Raw genomic sequence first — 25,159 nt, forward strand, 5'->3', positions numbered from 1 at the left:
ACATGTTCTCAATCCAGTCTCATTCTATAATAATCGCAAACTTTTCTCTACTCTGTTAATCTGCCACTAATTCATGAGAAATCATATGCGAATATATCGCATAATTAAGCATTAATTTATTGCTAATTTCTTGTTTTAATTGTATTGTTTTTATTGTTGTTTTAATTTTGAAGTTATTGTTTGCGAAATAGGTTTAACAAATAATCAAAAAGATACAATTATTATGCACAGTTCTATGACTATCTGGATCGTAGTTTACTTGATTGGTTTTTGTATTTTAAAAATTACTGCTTGAAATAACAAATTCTTTCATGTTTTTATTATTTAATTTATCGAGAACTTTTTTGTGTTATAGAATTCTGCGTTGAGGCATATGTATATATTTAGTTTTTAATCAATTTATAAGAATTTCAAAAAATAAAAAAAGAATATATTACATATGTCACACATATATTATACAATGATGTAATTATCGCGAAGACAAGTAAATATTCAATTTACAAATGTAATTTACAAATAAACGAACGTGTATTTAAACACACTTATACAAAACATTTGATAATTTAAACAATTATAGATTTCTTACCTCGTGATTGCTCATTCAATGTTCCCTCGATACATCTTTTTCTCCCTTGTTTATCCTTTGCTCCTTCATGGCACTCACTCGCGAAAACACAATTAATTACAATCACGCGCTACTACGTAATACTCTGGACGCAATTAATCTCACATTTTACTTGATATCGCAACGGAAAAACATTAAATAAAATTTACGCGAACATTACAATCACATTTATCACGTTTATCTTTGTTACTAACGAATAATATGCACAAGTACATTTGAGGTAATTTTACTATAATCTTACTTTTAATTAATTAATCACGCACGTGATAACCGCTAATTGTAATCGTAGAGAATGAACGCGTTTTATATCTCCGAATATTTATCGCGATCGTGCTTTGGAAGATAATACGACACACGGAAAGCACGTTCTACTCATTCGAGTTCGACCGCGCGACTGACACCGTACGTAAACATTAGCGCGGTACACGTCACAAGAATTCGGTAGCGTAGTGTAGGATCGTTGTATGTAAACAATAGCGTTACAAAAATTCGGCGGTGTGATAGAATCAACACAGCGCGCTTAAATTATATTTTGTTTTCTTTATACATAATGTAATCTTTACTGTAATCTTTACACATAAAATTCACATAATATTATCGTGAATATTACTTCACAGATATTAATGCGTAAAAATCTCGTTTCGTAATGAGATGCAACAAATCAATATTGTATTGTTTATTCTTATAAATTGCTTGAAAGCTATATATAGGGTATGTCACGAAATAAGAGCTACAATAAAAAAGTTGTTCAAAAATTAAGTAAAAATATTTGAATTTCGTTTTTTATTTCAAGCAGTAGTTTTTGAGATACAAGTCTAAAGCTGTGTAATCATATAAATATATATATATATATATATATATATATATATATATATATTGCATTTAAATGATGATTTATTCATGAACTGCGCACATGGTAATATTAATAATTGAGCAATTTTGATTTACCAAGTTTATTTTGCGAGAAATAAATTTGGGATTAGAATAACAAATTGAATGGATAATAAATTAATTGCGCAATATACATCGAAATATAATTTCTTGCAGCGAGAGAAAAAAATTGACGGATTTTTTTTTACATTATCTTACGTGTTATCTCCTTGGATACTCGTTTTATTTATCGTGCACTTCTCTTAATCCTCCTCTTCGTCCTATTCCTCTTTTCTCGTTCGAAGTGCGGCGGAGGTTTTATTTATACGATGCCACCCGTTATTGCCGTTTCGTGCCATTGGGACGCGCGGAAGAGGGTTGGTGGCCTTCATTAGGTCTTCTTCGTATTTAATCCAACTTGAATGCCAGTGTCGTGGAATGGGAATAGGGCTGTATTTCATTCTCGCAGAATGCCCCTCGGGGTATTTTGTAGCCATCCAAGCCACGCGGACCAATTCGAGTCACTGACGGATAAGCGTCGTTCTCTTGCGCGCGATGCGGTTTCGTCTCGTACCTGATTAATTAAAGCCGGATGCGCGCGATACTCCGCGGAATTTCGAATGCTCGCAGCGTATGTATAAGAGGGTGAATTCTTTAGCGAGCTTAAAAAAGCGACGGCCGTAAGTTATCAAGCGCGAACATGCGCGCCGTATCAGCGCTAGCGATAATAAATGCGCGGGCAGATTTCTCGCGAAAATGTAACCAATTTATTCTCGTCGCGACGTACGAATGCGACGTCGGCCTCCGTACGTCGTAGCCGCGATGGTATCGTTTGGCTTTCCGGGCACACGAAAAAAAAATGTTTCGGCATAATTACGTCGTTCCGAGAGCGAATCATCGCCGAGAAGGTGTAATGAGGCACCAGCTGTTTCCTCGCGCGGTCACGAATGCGCGCCACCGGACTCGTTACATAAATAATTTCTCTTTATTCAGGTAATTGCTTTTTATTAAGATGATTTGTTGAAAGAGTTTTTAAAGTTTCGCTGTTTCTATGGGCTTTCGGTGCCATGCTATGGGCAGTTTCTTCTCTCTTTAAGAAAATAATGTACTAAATTAGAAAAGAATTTATTACATGTTCGTAAAAGAGTCATATCGAAAGATCAAAGCGCGCATTATCAAAATCATTATATGGACGATAATTATACGCGCGTGCAAAGGTAATTAGGTTGTGCATATCGCGAAGTAATATAAAAAAAATGACTTTTTGCGCGCGCAATAACTGTGGAATTCGCGGCGCGTATCGGCCGGCTAGTTTTTATTATAACATAAAGTACGCAGGGCCATGTCTGTAACAACCGGCATATGAAAGCAATTAGGAAGAAGTTTACGAGTGGCGCGAGGGTCTCGACGAGCGCGTTCCTTAAAAAGATTTTAATTACAACCTATAAACGCGACGGGCGGTCGCATTTAAGTCTCGTTTCATTATCGCGCCGAGCCTCGCAATCCTTTAGCCGTCTTGACATTTATATATGACATAATTATGATTTTTCTGACATGGCAACGCGCCCTCGACAACTGGAAAGTGTCGGGAGCAACCGCTTTTTTTGCGCTTTGCGCCATCATCTTTTCTCGATGTCGAGACGAATCCTCGTTTCTCTCGACGAGGAAAATGCATCCTACTCGTTTTACTCGGCGCGAAAAAGCAGATGCGCGCATTTGAAAAATTATTATGCGAGATGATTCATCCGGTGGTCTTATCTTAATTGGTTTAAACTCAGCGGCGAGACCGCCGCCGCCACGAGGAGCAGATTGGAATTTCTGGTGGCGCATGCACGATTATGCCGGTAGCGTACACGCGATAAAACGTTGCGGAATTAAACGAGATTAAAATCTGTAGGGATTACCAGCCACATCAAAGCGGCTCTTTCTTTTTGCGACTCGTGTATATTCAAATCTGTCGGAATTTTAATCTTTCGCTTTCTTTAATGAGAACATGCAGAAAAACTGAATAATATACTGGACCGAATATTACAAAAAGTCTAATAAAATAATTATATACGCGAGAAGCTTTTATCACGTGGAAATATCGGAATTGCCGGTGCACAAACGTGCACCTTTCCGTAAAAGCTGTCGGATAAATGAAGAAACGAGGATTAAAAATGTAAAGTCCCGTTAATCTTTGAAAATAAATTTCGATTTTGCGGCGAAATTGGAGAAAAATATGTCTCATCAATTTACACGCTCGACGATCGCATATGGTCCGCGAATCGGATTTATATCGAATGAAATCCTCTCCTCTCTCGCGGAGCTTAAGCTCACCGTTTCTCCGCTAATTCTCACAACCGACACTCCACCGTGATTCAATAATAAGTCAATAATAAACTCGATCAACCGGGAGAGATCTCGCCGTCCCCTCCTCCCTCTTCATCTCCCGTGCACTTGGCGAGTTCGCGCAGTCCCCGACAAGACAAACGAAGCCGTCCCTTTCCTGGCCTGTAGCTACAAGATGTGTCACAGACGCCCGAACGGCTTGTTCCCCGGCACGTAGAGCACTGTGTAACCAACTTCCGCTCGCTCGTGGGGCACGAACTCAAAGTCGACGACGCGCACACACACATAAGCGCGCACACATACACATACAAACACACATATATATTATATATATACACTATTCGACTCCTTTCGTCTTCGCGAGCGTTTCCTATATACCTATATACGGACTATACAGTGTCTTTAAGTTTCGCACAAAGACCGAAGGAGCAGTTAAGTTACCTAGAAGCCAGAGTTCGCACCATTCTCCTTTGTCATGCCTCTCTTTCCTATTCCCCTCCCCTGACCACCAATCTCGCAGCCACCCATCTAGCGACCGACGCTCTCCGGGTCTTCTTTGCTTGTCCTCTCCGCGCCTTCTTCGTCCCCGGGGCGACCCAAGTCTTTAACTTTGCGCGACTAAATTTGCCGGCAGTCGAAATACCCCGCCATTGTCACCGTCGCATGTCACGAACGGAATGAAAGAGCGTCTCGTCTGGCTCCAAGTGTTTTGAATTGTCGTTTAGATTCGTCATATCTGCGATTGTTCGAAACCGTAGATTCTCAACGAGACGCGGGCTAAAAATCTTCTATCGTAAGATACTCTGGAAACTGATTCGAAATTTCCTACGCCCCTTATTAAAATTAGATTTCAATTCTTTGCCGAGCATCGAAACTCTTGAAAAATTCAAGTGTAATCGTTCCCGCGAATACGTGCGATACGTAGAAATGTTCTTTGTTAACCTCGTGCAATTTTAGCCACGCCGTATCTTTTGCAAGGCATTATCTCGCCGCACAATGTGACTTTGGAATGAACGGCTCGCCCGCTGCGGTTGACCTACACTCCTTAAATCTTTACTCGATCATCCATGTATTTCAAGTAGGATAATATCCAGCCTCCCGACTGTCGTAAGCTTCCACCGTCGAGTCTCTACACCTGTGTCGCTTCACTCGTAAAAGTTCCTTCCATTCAAATTTTATCGCGAATACAACTTGGATGCTTTCTTCGGTCGCTTTAAAAATTGTAACAAATTTTTATTCCGCTTACGACTCGAAGTGTACGAGACATTTGTATGCATTTAAAAGCTGGATTTGTAAAACGCGGAACGAATCGTAGAATTTGTATAATTTACAATGAAATGAATTATTTTTGTTCGGAAAAAATTTCTTTCGAATTATTCGAATAGCAAGATATCATTAAAAACGCTTAGCCTTTGAGATTCGACTGAGAGCGAGAAATCGCGTGGCGCAAGAATGAACGGGATGGAGGAGCACGTCCGGGGTGAGACGAGGGAAAGTCGAGGTAGTCGGGCGAGAGGTAAAATGATAAATTAAACCGACCGCAGTAACGCTCGGCCGCAAAACAAGGCGGGTTAAGCTGCGGAATTATGAAAGTTCCAAGACTAATTGTGAAACTTTTCGCGATGTACAAAATTGCAGTAGATTCGCGCGCGATAGAGAGAGAGAGAGAGAGAGAGAGACAGCGCAGGGTCAGTCCTTTCGCTATCGCTCGAGGCAAAGTGCCGCCGAGATAGGCGCCGACTTGACGAGATAAAGAGAGCCTTTTCTTACCGCCAGGGACCCGACACTCTCAAGGGATAAAGGGAACGAAGTCATAGTTTCGACCTCTTAGTTCTCCATCCCGTTTGAATTCTGCGCCAACGAAAAAAAAAAAAATGAATTCCACGTTTGTCCAAAGTTACGGTCGGGTAAATTGCGATTTGCTATAATTCCGCCAAAGTTTATTGTCCGCGAGTCGTCGCGAAAAAGTGCGCAACGTCCAGATAAACGAAAATTTAAACATATTTAAAACGTCAAGAATTTAAATCCCTAAAAAAGTTACGGGCGCAAATATCCATAAGTTGAGAGAGATTCGTAATCTAATGTGACGGGATGTAAAGTAAAATATTACTCTTACGTAAAGTGGCGTGTTATTATGAAAGTACGTAACAAAAATGTCGAAGCGAATAATGTTACAAAGTTACTTATCTCCCGTTCATTAGCCCTAGTAAATAATTTTCAGCTTACGCTTTGAGCTGCTTCGAATCGATGCAGTCAACAGCATCACGCGAGCATAACTATCGTCGTGCTTTCTCGAAGGCATCAAGCCGGCGTCTTTTATTTACCCCGCATCACGGCGAGTGGGAAGGGCGGGGAAAGAGCGGATGACGGGGCGAAGGGAAGGAGGATAATGTAATTCTTGACAATCTCTTTCACAAGACGCGTCTCGTAAAAAGTCTTTTGCACGCGGTAATTTCGTTCGAGCTGTTTGCTCTCCAATACGTCGCTCTGGCGTAGACAAAAAAAAGACAAGGTGAAGCGTTCGACGAGCAGTCGACGAGGAGTAGAAGCAGCGGCCCGTCGACGAACGTCACCGGCAACGACCCTCCTTCCTTCGTTCCCGTTGTCGTCGTCGTCCTCGTAGTAGTTCATGGAAAAAATGCCTCGGGCCGAATAACATTGATCGCATCAACGAAAGTCAACGACCTTACGACCTTTGGTTATTCAGTCCGAACATTTCCCGCGGTAGTTTCCGAGGTAATTCGTCCGAGTAACTCGCGACATTATTCCCGATGGAGGAAAACGGACTTAAAGAATAAGTACCCGGGAGTGTATCGTTGACAGAAGTTTGTTTTGATACTTTTATTGTGGTGAGAATGAGTTTCAAGAGAGGAACATTTCTCTCAGATTAGCCACACGCGTGGCGCTAGTATTTTTTCTTTTTTTTTAAATAATTGAAAGAAAATCCTCCATCACTCAAAGCATCATATAAGGTGTTACTTATCACATTATTTTTTTTATATAAGCAAAAATAAATTAACACATACATTTTAATTTTTTAAAAATAAATTAACACATACATTTTAATTTAAACATACATTTTAATTTTTTTCCATCGACAACAATCTTTCTTTTACGCTTCTGCAAATTTTCACTATACCGGATGTTCCCCCGAATCGTTTAACAGACTCGCCAGGAGATTCGCATAATAATACCGACCACCCCACCATGAAAGCTCGCTCCATGAAACGCTCGTTTTCCGGTGCGACGCTCACCGAGAGGGTCACGGGTACGCGCGGCTTAGCCGTTGAAATCGGATTAATTATTTCCCGGCGTGGTCGGTTGCGCGGTCGAAGGCGCGGCCCTTTCTTATCGCCGGGTTTAACGCAAGCACGGAAGGGCACGCGCCGGGGCCGGGGAGCGGAGCCGCTCTACGAGTCTGTTTACCTTCGAGTCTCCGTCGAGATCGATGGCGCCATGCCACGCCGATGCGACTATCCGTGTAAACGTTTCGCCAGGTCGCCCCGCGCGCGCGGCAACGCAAACATCGCGCGACGAAATTACACACCGCGCGCGACATCGTAAACACACGGACGATGCGGACGCGAAGACGGCTAGACGGGGCGAGACGGGGCGAGCCGGGGGCCGGGGCGAGGCGAACGAGGGAGGATGCGCCTAACGAGGCCCGTCGTCGCGTTTACCGTAATCCGCTAAGGATAATATAGATTTTGATTGAGCAGGTTGTTTGCCGCGTATTCCTTATTGATCAAAGACGACGCGTCTCTTCGACGACTGGATGATCGAAACGATGAATTTCAGGCACGATCGAAAAAACGATTTAATAAAGTTTCTTCTATTCCAACTTTCTTATTAAAGTATAGCGTTTTGAAAATACGAGTCTTTTCTCTTGACGACTTTATTGATTTTTCACATATTTTTCCGACGCAGAAATTGTCCGATTATTTCGAAATTCGCGATAGTCGAGGAACGCTTTTGCGTCGATGGAAATTATACGCGGATATTAAAAAACGTACTACGTATTTCTTCGATATTCAAAATGAGAACAATTCGCGTGAATGCGATTGCCTTGCGCGCGCGCGAGCTCGTTTCCATTTCCATTCGACGCACAATAAAGTGCAACAGGATGCATTAACGCGAACGGATCGACTGACACGTCGGCTCGTTGACGCTGCGCGATATTAGTCAGCTACGCTCAATCGCAATGCTCCTCTCTTTCTCCCCTACCCGTTCTTCCCTTTCTATCAGGATCTACATTGATGAATGCCCAAATGGATGGTCGAATGGCCGTAAACGCGAATACGTCGATAACGTTACGGCTACCGTTGCTTCCCGTTATATTCGTGGCCATTGAAGAAGCCCTGAATTACGAAAGCGCGTAAACGTCCGGCGCGCATATAGAATGCATCTTCCGATCCGCCGCGGCTTTGCAGCTCGGCGGATGCATTACGGATGCAAACGTTCGGTCGAGATCAAAGCGCGAAATACCGAAACTCGGCTCGGTGAAGCTAATGCACTTCGGCGCGAAAGCCGAGCGAAGCGAAAGCCGGACGAAGAAAGGAAATAATGCAGATGCGGTAGAGGCAGGGACGGTCTCGTGCAAACTGTGGAAATTGAGTTTCCGATCGTGTCGAGAATTTTCCCGCGTCGTCGCGACCCCCGGTTCCGGAAAACGCGTGATACAATAGCGGAGACAACGAAATTTTCTCGATTGTTTGTGGATTTCGCAGATGCGTGAAGATATTCAAATGTTGCATCGCATGCGCGCGCGCGCATATATACTTTTTATCATTTTATCCTTTTTTCAGAGATTAATTTATAAAATTTTCTTATACGTCTCCAATTTTTTAATATTATATAATCTTAGTAGAAAAAATTTTAGAATATTTTTTCAGGTATCTGCAAAGTATCTTTGCTTAAATGATATATTCTATATTTTTATTTTAACGAAATCAATGAAAATTTGATTTTTTGATATTTTACGATATACTCACACATGTGATACAGAACCAAATTCTTAAGGTTTCCGCCGTACTTCTGGAATGCCCGATTAGTCGGCGCAAACACAGTCACGTGGCGATACGTCAGAGTTGTATTGGCCACCTGACTAGCCTCCAGGAGTTGATAAAACTGTAACAGAAAATTGCAATATGGATTTAAAGCGATCTAGTCTTACTCTTTGATCATCGCGCCACAAATTAACGGACGTGCAATGTGCGTAAAAAAAAAAGAAGAAAAGAAGAAACGGCGCTTATGGCATTATATCCTGCGCGCACCCATATTTCGCGTTCCCCGAACAAAATCAAACAATCGCTCGCCGAGCTCGAAAGGGAAGGCTTATAGGAGGTCGTTAAATTAATCATCGTCCTCGCATGATAAAGCAGGAAACGAGGCCGGAACGAAGCGATCGATTCCGACACCGGCTCCAACGCTTCTTCGCCGTGAGCGAAAAAAGAGAATCCATCCTCCCCGTCTACGACGATAACATGCCTCGCGTAATTCGCATCAGCGGGGATTAAAGTTCTCGCAGTTTGCATCTCGAATTCGGGCAAACGCGGGTTCGACGCGCGCCAACTAAAGCATTTAATCCGACGTGTCGGTTGGAATTTTCCGTGGACTTTCATCCGCTGGCGGCGGCGGTGATGGCACAAAGGAACCTCGTTAGTTATCAATGCTTAATTAGCCGGATACAAAGTCCGATATACCAACGGGTATTACGAGTCCGCCCTCTCCCCTGCAGAGCTCTTCTCCCTTTTCCGTCGGCCATCGCGTCGCTTGAGAGTCGGGGAAAAAACATACCGCTGAAAGATATTAGACTCGTTGGAACGTTAAATATTTTTCAACGCTCGATTTTAAGCAGTTCTCGTTACACGCGCGTTTCGATTCTCGCTTTTCAAACGTATTTTCCGATTAATCGCTGTGTAATTACCGCTTTTGTGATTTTACATCGTAATTATCACAACGATATTATAATTATTATGTCGTAACGTTGTCACGATAGGACAGCGTAAAATGTTTTAATAAAATTTTTAATTCCGCGCTCGCGATATTTCGCGACGATTGCGCGCGACATTTATGCATCCGAACGATTCCACTCTGTGAAACGTAGAAAAACGAATTCATTCGCATTAGACTCGGAAAGTATGTCGGCCGGAACATATATATATGATAAAACCCGTCGTTGCTGTAGCTCGCTTTGTCGATTTTATGACGCGTGTGGCATTCGAACAAGTTTTACCGCACAAAAGCGTCGCCGAGGCTTCCGATTCTCGTAAAACTCCGCACGACTATCGTAAAAACGCGATTATTTCGTCTCATTGCTCGAAACTCCGCTACTGAGGGAGAACTATGTCGGCACTCGGCTATAATAAACTGCTAAAGTTTCCGTACGCGAGAGGGTATACCTTGCCGGTGATTTTTCCGCCGCGACAGCACCCCCTCGTTCTAACGCGCGGACAGTTGTTCGAGCTTTCGACTTTGTTAATAGAGTAATTTTGCATTTTATACTTTCCTGTTTCTACGCGCGATCATGTTCTATATCCAACGTTAAACCTACTTTTTTCCAATGTCGTTGAATCCGCCCACGACATTCTCTTATACAGGGTAGACCATTTTAATCAATACACGCGAATATCTCGAATAGGAGAAGTTTTTTCAAAAAATGTTTCAAACAAAAATTGTATGGCTTGAAGGGGGCCAATATGTAATTTGCAATTAACAATTACATATTTTTTCTTCGAAACAACTATGTGTTTTCTTTACACCAATTGATTCCTCTCATTATTTTGTACATAAAAGTATTAAGGTAAGATAATCGAGAAATGAATATTTTACAAGATATTTTACGGTTTATGTAAAATTAAGAAATGATTTCAAGCCTTATAACTCAAAAAGGACTTGAGGGAAAAATATTTTATTATAGTGTTTTGGAAAGCCCTCGAGATAAGCTACAAGAATGTGTAATAAAAAATAGGGGGTTCCGTTTAAGAAATTGACGATGACCTTCACGTGACCTTCAAATGACTCTCCAAGGTCTAATCATTGCCACCATCTGATGGCCCCCTTCAAGCCATACAACTTTTGTTTGAAACATTTTTTGAAAAAACCTCCTATTCGAGATATTCGCGTATTGATTAAAATGGTCTACCCTGTAGATTAAAAAGAATAAAATTTTGTCTCGATGTAACTTTAATTCCGCTTTACAAGTCGCAAACGACTTTCGGAAAGACTTTGGTTTCGATTGTGTAAAATCAAAATGTTGGTTCGCGAGTTGTTAAAGCTGTAAGTTTCGTGGACGACACTGTCGGAGGCGGGAAACTTTGTTACCGCGGTCATATATGCTAATTAGTACACGGCGGGATAATTGGCAGGGAGATTCAGGGAGCAAGGTCTATTAGTTGCATTGGTCGGTCGGTGGTGTCGGCAGGAAATTTCTGATTAATTAGTGGAAGCTGTATCCGCGAGGATGCGGTTCATTCAGGACGCTTCTATATTTCACGATAATCGACGTCGCGTCTTGTCGTGCGCGGTATAAATTTAGATCTTAAATTGAAAGCTCGATGAGGCGCGATGCATTCGGGATATTATTTATGGAGGAATAACAGAAATACTTCAATAACGAAATTTATGAAGGTGTTACAAATACGTTGAAAATCTTTTTTCATTCCTCGAATAATGGGGCCCGTCGTTCAATTCTCGTTAAGAATAATGGCCACGCGGGCCCAATTTGTGAAAAATAATGGTGAAACATGGCTGCGACCTCCTTTATCTCTCTCGCCCCTTATCCGCGCGGCGCTCTCTTATCCCCTTTGCCTCCCTTTAACGAAGCTCTTGAGTAATGGAGACATGTCGTGACTCCCGGCAATTAATGCGAGTTGGTTCGTCGAGGCGAGCCCGAGAGAACGACGGGATTGGTCGGGAGTAATAGACAAAAGGAGAGAGAGACATGGCAAAAAACAGCTCCGCGGATAGAAAAAGGTTTCTAGCTTAGTAATCGAGACGTTGTGTTTCGCGTGTCGATTGTCTCACAGGTAGACACAAGAGTTTTATCAAGTCTCGTATAATATCAGCCACTCGAGAGACCTCAAATCGCGAAAAACTCGAGGTTTTTAAGTCATTTTAGATAGTCAACAGTTTGGAATCTGTCGCAAGAAAGAAAGTTAAAATCGTTTGAAAGAGATCCGAACGGTTAAGACCTGGTTTTTTCAATGTTTTTGCAAGAACTTTTTGACATTTATATTCTATTTGTCTCTCGATTTCTTGAGTTAAATCGAAAGACTTTCGTATCAAGCAAGATAAATTATTTTAAAGAGTAAATTATTAAAAAAATTTGCACGTTTGTAAAAATTCACTCGATTGCTTTTATTTATAAAATTTGTTGGCAAAACCATCAAAATGTAAAAGTGTTTGTTTATCGAGCGCGCCGAACGTATAGCAATATATGTATTATGCGTTATTAAATCGTGCAAACATTTACATTTGTAAATCTGCTTTTTTTATTCGATAAATAAAAATAATCGCTCCGATAGGTTAAACGGGGAAAAACGATTCCAGATGTTGCCATGAAATGTAATGGAGAACCTGGAGAGACCATCGCGACGAGTCGGAAATTAGATTAAATTGTACGCTAAGATATTTTCTATTTTCTCTCCAACTTTCTGATATCATTTTATCGCGTTACGTGCTTTCGAAATATCGCGCGCGATCTGAGAATAACTTGGTAGCCAAATTTATCATCTCAAAATAAATATATTGTTTTCCGTGTTCCATTTTTCAAGATTATTTGCATCTAATAGATTCAAGCATAATTTTTCGAGAATAATCTTTGTGCTTGTTCGGACATTTTTCAAAACTAGAGGCGACTTGTGAAAATCCAGCTATTGGCGAAGATTTACGTTCTCGTGTTAAAATTACGCGCATAATAAATAAATGCGACATGAATCTTAATTTTATGTTCCACGTCTTAATTCATGTTCACGTTTCAGCCCTCGAGGCATTTTATCTCACGGCATACATCAGCGTCTGACGTTTTGCTGCCGGTTATATATTCTTTTAAAACCGTGCTTACTATTTTTGTTATAGAGAAATAATTAACGAGAAGTTAAATATCCTGTTTGTATTTTCGTTATTACGCTACATTTATCATAACGCATGCAAATGTAATATACAAAGAAAATAATAATTATTTCAACTCGATCTGGTAAAATTAATAGCTTTTTTGGTTATTTGATAATTGAATTCTGTAACATTTTTACAAGATTCATTCTCTCAACATTATTATTCATCTTTTACAGCCTCAATTTTTTGATTTTGAAATATCACTTTTTCTACTTCATTCAAGTTGTAATCGAACATTGTATCGTATCTTTGTCGCAAAGCAGATGTAATAATCATACTTAATTTCAATCATTATGTAAATTATAAAAAACAAGAAAAAAAAGAAATGAAGAACACGAAGACTTTGCGCTTTTACAAACTAGTGAGTTTGAATAAGAGATGAGTCGCGTCCACTACAAGATGAAAGTAACGAAATTTAATTAAGGTGAGCTTACGCATTAAAAAGTTTTCCTGCGCCAGTCCAGTTGCAACTTGAACTTTACATGGTTGCACTAATAAAGCGACATTCGATTCGCGTGCTTCTATCTCCTCGTTTTGCTCGCGAAAGCTATCTTGACGAGATATATTCTACAATAGATGTACGTCGCTTTTCGCATGCGAGCAAAAATATAAATTGTTGTTTAAAAAATGACGTAAAAGTCGTTAATCAAATACACTTGATGAACGAGGATCGTGCATCACCATTTTAAATCCATTACATTATGTATTAAGATGTATCGGACATCAGGGGATGTCCTTAAACTTTTCGCATTTCTACGAAAAGCGTGGGTTGTTTATTTTTGTTGTATGTCACTTCACTCCCTTGTTTTTATTCTTCTATGCCCTAACGACCGCGCCCTCGGTGGATACGGATATTTATGCGAATGGGTGAACTTCCAGGGTCGCGACGAGATGTGCCCCGTCGTTTATGAGTCAACGATATCGTCACTCAGGCGAGAGCTTTTGCGAATTACATTCACGCGTCAAAGAGTCGCGATTAATCTGCATATTATTATGCCAGCTCATCCGTACGAGCGCGCTTTAGTGCTTTACATGAGTTCACCGAGTTAGGACACTTGGAATATATTCTCGTAGAAGTCGGTGTAATCTAGGTGATATAAAAGATGAAAAAATTTTTACGAAATCTTTCAAGCGTACGTGAATTTCTGCGAAATTTTATATTTTAAAATATTTTAATTTTTTATGCATATTAAATTTCTTATAGGATTAAAGAGCGAAATATTTAGATTCGCATTCCCTCAAGAGCGTCGATAGCGCGCACAGTAGTGATTCATTGATGATGAACGTGTGTTTGTATTCTATATTTATTTTTGTTAAACGACGAAGTGATTCATCCACGGGAATAGATTCAATCGGATGCACACGATCACATGCAAATTAATATGTCGTGCGACGTTTTCCCGTCTCTTTTCTCCCCTTAAAAATATTCAATCTGAAACTATTCGATGCGCGTAGACACAATAACGAGCAAACTTGTGTCAATATACGTTATATTCGAGGGACGATCACGCTTGCTAACATCACTTGGATGCATTGATGGAACAGCAATATCATTTCAACTCGATAGTCGACAGAACGTCGTCTCGATGTAATCAGAAGTAACGCAAAGCCAAGGACAACACCTTAGCAATCATGTTGCAGTTTCTCTTTGATATAACTGGTGCCATTACTACGTGCAAATTACTTCTCGATTCGATATCGGAGCTATAAAGCGTTTCTGGCTTGCGCCCGATAACCTCTTTGTTGCTTTGCATCAATATCATAGACGTGTATATCTGTATGTTTAGACATTTCTAGATATATCGAGTGTCTCGAATTATCGCTATTATTACACCGGCTACATGTTCTTTGATTAATCTCAACTCAATCTCTGGCTCGTGCAAAATTAAGACCTCCGATAAAATAATTATGAGGATGATTAAAATTCAAGATTCTCAGAGAGCAAAATCCTTGACTGATTTCGTTCAGTAAATTATTACCTCTAATTTACTCATCATACGATATTCATCATTAGTGAGATTAAAAATTGAAAGATTATGAATGAGAAAACTGAGACTGAATCGATGGTAGAAACCGAGGTCGTTAGTTTCGGGACGCTCTGTATATAATGCGCATCGCGCTCTGCATATCGAAAGCATAGATGGGCTGCATAGATGCATTATGTCTGCGCATTATGCAGCATGGCTCGTTGAGGCAATTCCATTGTAAATTGACCGCGTGCGCATTGATAGGAGAAACGCGCGTCGACAAGAAGGGTGCCAGAGACGGTGAAAAGGATACCGGGGTGGATTAGGAGGAGGGTCGTCGCTTGCGTCGGAAAAGCGTGAGTCGGTAAAAGCCCTTATATTGAATACGTGGGTCACATCTCAATATCTCGATGCACTTACTCGCGCCACCGATATTTCGCCTTCGGGACTTGTCTGAGAGAGCGTCACGTGTGCCCTGCCAATACTAGCGATAAGTAGCGATCTAAAGATTCGAGCTCGCGGTTCTCAAGATTATGAATAATAAGATAGAGACGAACAATCTATAATTCTAATCCGGTCGTTTAGGGGAAATTGTTCCGCGAATTTATTTGCATTTTGTAATTAATAGCGAGCAATTATAAATTGGAAGCAATAACGCGCGCAAAATGTTTGAATATTTGCTCTGTTTAGAATATTCTCCTGCTCAACGAAGCTTTAAATACGGTATTAATTCGAGATACACGTCCGAACGGAGCGAGCAATTTCGGCCGATTAAATTATTTTGGGTTCGCGGAAATTTCCTGTAATATATAGCGGGCTATCTGTCACACATTGTGCAGTCTCCATGTACGTAAAAGAATTTATGGATCTATGGTTTGCGATAGCGCGAAAGGCCGTTACGTTAAAATATTAAACGCCATCTATTAAACTTTCATGGTTCGCATGATTCTGCGATCGTCGTGTACTTTATCGGTCGTAATTTCTCGCGAACGGTCGGGAAATTTACTTCATGTGCCACGTGACTCATCGCCGTGGCATCGTCGTCCCCTTATAAACAATTCGGAGAAATGAATTTCGGACAAGAAGAGAGAGAGAGAGAGTATGAGGGTGAGATCGCCGACTGGCGCCATCGGAACGACCCCTTAAATCCGACCCCATCGTGGGGATCACGACTTCCCTAGATGTTCGTGATCGCCATACGTTGCAATGTCGGGTCGTTATCGATACTCGTCGCTTATCTCGTCAGTCTTTGTCGTTTGATTCATAATATCTTTCATGTCGATTGTTAGAAAGGAGAAAAATCCTAGCAGCGAGTCGTAACGACATGAGAAAATAAAGCAAAAATTAAATCGATGGAAAGAACAAGCATTTAATGGAAAAGATAATCCCCGAAAAATCACAGTTGGTTGGGAATATAAAAAAAAATGGGCTTCATCTCTCGATTCATAAATATTTCATGTTCCGATGATGAACGTTCATCATGGGAACTACCCCGCTGTTAACGTTATTTATGTTACGTGCCGGAACGAATGGCATGCTGGTTACTTAGCGATATGAAAATTCTCGAATTACCATCGTCGTCGAGTCATCCGAGCACGCCTGTCTCTCGCGACTCGCTGTCTTTGACGATCGATCATCCGTCCCTCGCGAGACATTTTTCGAGGAGCATGATGCACGACGATGTAAGATGTCCGTCTATTCATTTTCTCATGACTCGGTAAATCGAATTTTCGCGAATAAACGTTTGATATTTGAATTTCTTTGAACAGCTATCGATACGATTAACAGATACTGCAAGATTCTAACGTTTCAAAGTGTATATATGACGGTTTAAAATTCAAATGAAAAAATTCAATCAGAATTCCAAATTGAAAAAGGAGATTCAAATATACATTCAGCAATTCAAAGAAAGCGAGCATCGATTTATATACATTTCCGGGATTTTTTCCCTGCGAGATTAAATGAATTCTCTAAGAAGATTAATTTTCTCATTAAAAATCGCGACAATAAATTGTTAAAAAATTTATTCGAAATCATCAACACGATAATTGATTATGCACCCTCAATATCATATCGCAATATGTCCTCAATCAAACGAAGACGGCCCCTGGAGAATTTCGTCGGATTCGCGAATCGTATCCTTAAGGGGTTAATCCGGCGACGTGATAATTAATGATACGGCCGCATCGGAACGGAAGCGCGTACGCAACTCGCTGAATAATTAAACGCGCGTCCCGCGACGACGCGACGCGCGGTATCGCGGCGGATTAAAAACAAGGAGGAAGCGGTTGTTGATCGAACCGGCATTACCCGGTTGTGTGTATCGTCGTGCGTCCCCCGCCGCGCGCGCGTTCGCACGCCGCGGCCCCAGACCTCATTAACAATTAGAATCCGCAGTGATTATGCTCGCGCTAATTGGTAATCAATATTCAGTATAACCATTAAAGGCCGGTCCGGCAACTGAATATCGATAGGATCGACTGCTGAATCCGCAGCCGATTAACAGTAAGCGATACGACGGAAGGAGGGGACCGGAATCGGGAAGTAACAATACCGCATCCGGCGGCCGGAATATTACGTGACCTGGATTACGTCGACAAGTTTTCGCGCGGCTTCGGCATAATTTATATCGATAATCGAGTTGAACTTGGAGAAATCTTCATCTTGTAGAACGCATCTTGTCTATTCGCGTGTATGTATGCGGGTGCGATACGTAGCGGAATGAATTTCTTGGGTCTTGGGTCAGCATTTTATGACACATACGTAGATACTCAAGTTCGCGAGAGGATTTATGAACTCAATTATGAATTAAAACATTCGTTCGTCGCTCTCGCGTCGCTCCTCGTGCGGGCTTCTCTCCGGTAACTTTGATTGAGTGAGTTTACTGCAAAGTTGGTCTATAACCCGTCTACTTTTTGGACGTTCACGGAGCAAGCGGAAGAGACTCGCGCGTCGGAGGTGCGAGAGAAAGAGAGGGAGGGAAAGAGAGCAGGATATCATCTACTTCACCTCGTCTCGCGGTCAGGCCTCGATCAATTAAAACTTCACCGAGTTTGATTTATCGAACGACTTTGATTGCGGCTCCGTTAAAAGAGGGTGTGCGCGCGCCACCGGCAATTTCTTCTCCCAAACTTCCCCAACTTTGAAAGTTCTGAAAATGATCTAGTTGCTGTCTTCCAGTTCGCTCAATTATGTCACGTGTTACTTTTCATGAAGTATGCGCGCGAGTAATAATATTAATATATATTAGAAACACCCAAGTTTTGATATAGAAAACTGTAATATCCAAGATATTACAGTTTCTTCTCGCGTCTTCTCGGATGACAGATGCCGATCCGTGTGCTCTCTCGAATCAACGAGGGGTCCCGAATTCCATCCAAATCTCCAGCGAACTAGTTTCGGTCAAAGTAGGTGGTAATTTCACAGTAACGGCAACTACCGCACCGCCACACATCCGATTTACTCTGGTCGAGCGAGCGGTATCCGGGCGCGATCTGCTATTCCCGCGAGGAACTTCGCTCCTCGTTTATCTTCATTATCGTCGTATCTGTCCTCGGTTACGGCAACGCGGGCGGAACGTGAGAACCTCGCGTTTGCTAAACGCGCCTCCGTTCAATCGGTCCACGCGTATATAAACATATGAATATTTATGAGACATTTATCGGAGATGGAGCCGTGGCCGTGGATGTTATCGATTCTATTTTTCCGGATCGTTTTTCGGTTTGATTCCGGTCCTGGGCGATCCCGTCGCCATCATCGATGTCGGAGGTTTCGCGCCCCGCTGTTTCGTACAACGTTTTTCCATTTATCTGCGACGCCGGTGTTTACTATAACCCGACGTACCATATATACTACGCACCGGAGCTTTATTTTTCCGCTGATCCTCCTTTGACCAGCGATGAGGCGCGTATAAACGGACTGCCCTCTTCCTCTTCCGCCGCGAGTTTGCCCCGCTTTTGTTTTTCATCTATTCTTTTTTTCCTTTAGCCGTCTCTTTGTCTCTTTGTCGTTTCTGTTGCGCTCTCTGCTTCGCTTTCACTTGCCGAGTTTGTCCTGCCTCTCGATACTCTTTCACATTGGAGGCAAGGTGTATTTTTTTTAAATTAAGTTCGAATAAAGTTGATTTTTTTACATTTATACACGTTAAATATTTGAAAACTGTAATCCGTTATTTTATTTAAAAACTCAGTTTCAATCATAAAAATAGCATTTTAGAATCTAAAATCTGTCACTTGGAGAATGTGAGACATTGAAAAAAAATTCTTTCTCAATATATATATATTTGTCGCGGTAGAAATGTCGTTTCCATTTTCCATACGATTCTCTGAAAGAAGATTGAAAGAGGTGTTTCAGTTTACATCCCGTGGCATTTTCCGTTTGATAGTCGATAGAGATCGACGGTTGGGGTGATAAAGAGTGCGCGGCACACTTCGAATTTTCGGCATATTTACGACGGAATTGATTTAGGGAGTCCCTCTGTTTTGAGCGTGCGAGCATGGCGTAGTCCATTTAAAAGCCGAGCAAATAAACAGAGAAGTTCGTGTACGTAACGACGCCACGAACGGGTCGTGGGGAAACATGCCATGGCTCGAAACCTCTCAACAAAATGAAATTTGATTTACCTCGAAGCCCACAGGAAGGAATCCTTAAGAGGTAAACAAGGGGCCGAAACTTGTACAAAAGCTTGCACTACGGACCATGTTAATCCCATCATCTTCAATGTTTTCGTTATAAATTACATATATATATATAACTGTGTAAATCTGATATTTGAGGTACTAAAAATGCGAGAATTTAAATGTCAAAAAGTTCGATAAATTTCAATAATTTTTATAGTTATTTTTAGGTGAGAAAACCGAATTATTCGATGGGATTTTTCTCTCCAACAAAACATATATATGTATGTGTGTACGTATATGTAAAACTATTTAATCCCCTCTGTTATTATATAGAAACATATACAGGAAACACAGCGCGTTGAGGGGACGAGAGAATAACAAAATAAACTGTTAACGATAAAGCGACGCGCAAAACGCGCAATTTGGCGGTATGTAATTAAACAAAAGCATCGCTTCAAAAGGCACCCACCAGGGAGACGATTAGGATTTCAATACGACCGCATTTTGCGCAATTCGCGGTGCGTCTGCAAAAAGCGCATTTGCAATCCAAAGAGAGCGGCGTCCGGATTCACATGCAAAATAATTTCGTAAATTGGTACAAGATAATTAGATTAAACGATATGTTCGTGATCCATTAGCTAATTAAATCGCAGAATTACGTTTATGGTAATTAACAATCGCGTAATACAATGGCACGGTCGTTTGTCCGCTCGACAGGACGCACGGCAATAAGGATAACGATATTGTCATTGTGTGATCGCGGAATAATAAATAATTATCGCGATTCGCGTCGCCGATTAATTCCTCTCATCATTTCAAATTTAGATGCGCGTCACCGCTTTGATTTATAATCTCGTTTTCTACGGAATGAAAATCTCTCCGCTGTCCGGACAATCCTTCTTCCCTTTCGCGTTAGACTTTAACGGCGAAAGGGCAAGGAATCTTTCGCTGAAAGGTTTCGCTTTACCCTTTTCAGACGCGCCGTTGCGCAACACTGAGAGACTCTTGTAACAATGCTTTTGCCCTTCTTCCTCCGGAAAACCCTTTTCGTCCGGTCGACACGCACGGACTATTTCCTGCTCGAGAGATGACGCTCTTTGGATGATTTGATAATTCTGTAGAGAATAGCGTGATGCGACGCGTATAAAATAATTTCTTTATTTGATGGAATAATTATCTGCCTGGAAGGAAAGCGACGCGTTTATGGATTAGCAAAATTAATGAAGACAAAGAGGAATTTTAATCTTTCACGATTTTAAACGATAAAAAATTTGTAAAAAGAAACGATTAAATGCAATTTCGAAAATTAGTCGTTGTCATCTCTCGTACTTGAAACTCGGCAGCAACAAAAGAATTGTATTATTTTCGTTTGCTCTACCTGTCGAATTTCACGAATGTAGCGAACTCGTTCGCGGACATTTTTTGCAAGGACGAATGGTGGCAAAGGAGACTATTTCTTTTTCAGTAGAATGTTTGGCTATTACAATGTAACGCTTGTCATCAAAAGGCACTTCAAAGAGTCTGTATATCGGCCGCTCGCTATGAAATAAAACCCGAGAGTCTCTTTCCGCCAAGTTTCGGACACGGCGAGAGAGATTGATCGTCGGCAACGTAGCGTATTACGAAATCTATGTTCCATTTCGCTCGCGCATAGTACTCGGAGGTACTTTTGCCCGATTCGTTTCGCGTCTTCTTTGTGCACGAGCTGTCGGCAACGAGGCGTGTCGGAGTGGCTGTTTGTAGTGTCAAAACGTCGGACGAAATCGAAGTCCGGGATGTTTTTGGACGTCGAGCTGGATCTACTACGGTGGCTTCGTACGGATGGTAGTCGCTGGAAAACAGCGTCTTCAAGTCCGACACGGTTTCGAATTCTCGATAGAACGATCGAAACTTTAGACACGGTGACTACTACCTGTTTCACAGATCGACGTTAATGTCCAAGTAATGACAGTTTTGTGTAAAATTCTTGCACGCTTGTCTTGAAACTGATAAGTTTAATTTACATTAGAAGACTCTTTACATCAGATGCGGATTTAAAACAATAGGATGTATGATGTAAGATTTTTTAATAAATATATTAATTGAAAGAAAAATTTATATATAAAACATATACATGATTTACAAAATTGCACATGATATTTTATAAATGTATAAAATTGGTGAATTTTAAAATTGAAAAATTGATGAAATTTAAAAATACATTAGTGTTAAAAAGAATTCGAAAGTCGTTTTTGAAATAAATATTTCAAAGATTTTTCTGTCACTGTATGCAATTCGATTATTTTACAATCATGTACTTTGATCTTGAAAATATAACATTTTCTTTTACTCGATTTGCGTTTATTATAATATTTAATTAATGGACGTTTCATTCATTTATCTACATATCAGTAACTTTATCCCGGAATCACGCGGCCCTTCGAACATTGCGTGACAGACGGCTATCTAGCCCAGGGGTTGTCAGACCATAACTGTAAAGTCCTAAAATCATTAACGAGTTTGCGCGTACCCCATTCCGTTTCGAGAATAAATCTGTTGATTTCTAGACAGGATTAGGGTCGGACAGTAAACAAATATAGCACTTATCGATAATTCGTAAAAATCTGCGGACCCCTTTTGGGTCGTCGTTAAACACCAGGAAGAGAGGGATGGCGACTGGTTTGAGTATACCCGACGGCGATTAAACGACAACTGTTAGGAGCGGAATCCCCGGCTTCGTCGAGCCGCATCTGCGCGTCCTTCGTGCATTTCTCGATCGACCTCTTTCGATAAAACTGTCCCCCCTTTTTACGCCTTGCTGATCGTCGAAAGGAAAAGTCGACACGATAGATTATGATCCGATAACTGCGGAGAAACAGCTTCCGGCAATGGCTGACTCCTCGTTTTAACGTCAGACTTGGTTGGTGACTTGAGGCTATTTTACCGATCAACCTTCGAAGGGCTCCTCGAAGATAAGAGAATTGTCAGCGAAATTTCGAAAAGTAGTAAAATTATAGTGGAGAGAACGACCTATAAACTTATAATAATCTGGCTTTATACATTACATCGATTTTCTTCGGCAAATATTGTTTCTTAATATTCGACAAGTTTCTGAAAATTAATTAGGTTTAAATTAAAGTTGTAAAGGAATTTTAATTTTTTGAGTAAATTTTAAGTAATAAAAGTCAAATATATAAAATATTGCGCAAAAATGTATTCAACATCAAAGAATTCCCATTTAAAAAAATAGAGTTCCATTTGCATCCTAATAACACATATATCAAACGTAGATCAAATCAAACTTTTCACATTTTTTACCCTGAAAATAAATTGCTTCAAAAAATTATAACTCGGCGCGCAATATTTCATACATTTCTCTGCTCATATACATTCAATGTATTCATATTTTATTTTATATATTTTTCTTCCTTTTATGTTACTTAATATATGAATTAATTCGTATATAATATCGTAAAATCGAATGGGAAATTTCACCAAGAAGATATGCTACTGGAAAGATGAACATCATCAATCAGGCAAAGACATATATATATGCATCCATCCGAAATGAACTTTATCCGTCATGTAACCGCATGCGAAGTAGCAGGTGAAAAGCATCGTGATGCGCGTCGTCAAGAAAAATTCTCTCACGGAAAAAAATTTATAAAATATGCATTACGCGCTCGCGAGAGAGAGAGAGAGAGAGAGAGAGAGAGAGAGAGAGAAAGAAAAAATTTCCTATACACCGCGTTTCAGTGGACATTCATTTGGCCGCGTAACGGCGCTTTGTCGCACGAAGCGGAATGCTCCTTGGTAAGGTATTTTGCCGGCGTGTGTTCTTTTTTCGGAACCCGGTGGCAATCGCCGGCAGCAGGCGCCGGATTTCAAAGGCGAAAAAGCTTGCGCGCGCGCGCGCGAGCTCGTCACCAACCCTTTCCCGAGCATGTGTCTCCGACTCCGCAAAAACAAACGACGAGACGACTGCGTCGTTGCATCGCCATCGGTCCTTCTTTGAAACGCGATATAAAACACGAACTACTTCCCCGTTCCCTTTGCTCGAATCCATATATTTAACTGGCGCGCGGCGGACTTGCTGTGGAATAAAAAAAAAAAAGAAAGTCACGAAGGTAGATTTTACAATCCTGTTCTTGGACGCGGAGCAGAGCTGCACAAGCAGCGTATCTCTAGCGTGTGTCCTTTCATAATTTTTCTCGGCGCGTGAATCTTCCATGCGGCCTGCGCCAGCCGACTCTGTACATTTTCGGTAGTACGCGAAAGAATAAAAATAGAAAAAGAGAGAGAGAGATTTAAAGAAACTCGTAGAATTAACGAATAACGGCGAATATGCAGATTCCAGAAAAGAGAAAAATCAAAAATTCCATTCGAGTAATACAAATTATCGTAGATGAGAAAAAAAAGACACAATTGGATAGAATATTTATAAAATATAATATTGTGTAATTACAAAATCGCGCAAGAATGTAAATAATTGTGAAATATGGCGGGAAATATTTTACGTGCTAATATAACTTAAATGAATAGAGTAGAATAGAATCGGGAGAGAAAGAGAGAGGGGGAGTTTACATCGTGCGTTTACGCGCGCGCGCGCAGCTATATTTTCTAATGGCGGAGGGGGGATTAATGAAACGTGTCTATTAATTAGTAGCTAAGTGTTATGCGGCATATCCATTAGTGATAATCACGTTAACTAAAATCGGGGAATCAGGCAGCGAGGCGCCGATAGTATTTAACGTGCGCGACCGGGATGAATTATCGGATGTCTCTGGTAATTATCAGATAAATATTACACGGGATGTATCCATTAGCGGCGATCGCGCGCTCGCCAGTTAGATGTGCCTAGATTTCATAAACCTGACATGGGTGCATGCGGTCTGTGCGTCGATAACGCTATAAATAAACGGAAATCCGAAGCGAATTGCCGAATATCGTAGAGCCGTTTATATGTGTCCGCTCCATCGCGATCGCATGCATGTATGTATGTACATGTTTTCCTGCATTACGTTACTGTTACATCGCGCGCGGAAATCCGCGGCACGCCAAATCTATTTTGTTGCCGTCCTTCTTGCAGATTGCCGCGTGCGTGCTACTACAGTTACTCCAATTACGGTTCTCCGCGATGCTCGTTACCGACTGCCTGCCTTGCTCGTTTCCGTTGATAGATCCCCGTATTTTCCACGTGATTTTACCACGTGCAGCCAGCACGAATCGATCGCAACGCGACCGTCTATGTCCGAGCTCTACTTTTCGCCGGTACACTTGGGTGAAAGAGAGAGAGAATTTGCGGTAAACTCGACTCGCGAATCTTGTTTGGAGCCGCACGCGGTGCAATCTGGAAGCGCGACCTGCACGATATCCGGCAATTCTCTCATCCTGCGGGCTTTTACAACACAATAAGATGATTACGCGATCGACACATTCGGACATTGGCCCTTTCATCGCATTCTCCGTGTCCCTTCGCAGATTTCATTCTACGCGGGACAAGACAGCGCGGATGCGCCGACATGGGTCGGGAATGGTGGCGAAAGGACAGACGACACGGAAACGTAATAAAGCCCGATATAGTCCAAGGACGACGAGGACAGATTGGGAAGTAACCGAACGACCGAAAGAGATCGAACGACGCATCGGGCGAG

General features: G+C 41.3%; 1 protein-coding gene across 4 annotated transcripts in view; it reads right to left on the reverse strand.

The window, feature by feature from the left end:
• The window catches only part of Fas1 (fasciclin 1 Fas1 domain-containing), a 279,676-nt gene that overhangs the window by 83,863 nt on the left and 170,654 nt on the right, over positions 1–25,159 (reverse strand). For all 4 annotated transcript variants that reach the window (XM_083102769.1, XM_083102767.1, XM_083102768.1 and 1 more), the window contains one exon: positions 8,818–8,953. In XM_083102769.1, the coding sequence (XP_082958895.1) occupies positions 8,818–8,953 (136 nt within the window). The remainder of the gene's footprint in view (positions 1–8,817; positions 8,954–25,159) is intronic.

This window comes from Camponotus vicinus, unplaced genomic scaffold (assembly GCF_025532165.1).
Source record: "Camponotus vicinus isolate PSW18456_S1 unplaced genomic scaffold, iyCamVici1.0 SCAF_6, whole genome shotgun sequence".
NCBI lineage: Eukaryota > Metazoa > Arthropoda > Insecta > Hymenoptera > Formicidae > Camponotus > Camponotus vicinus.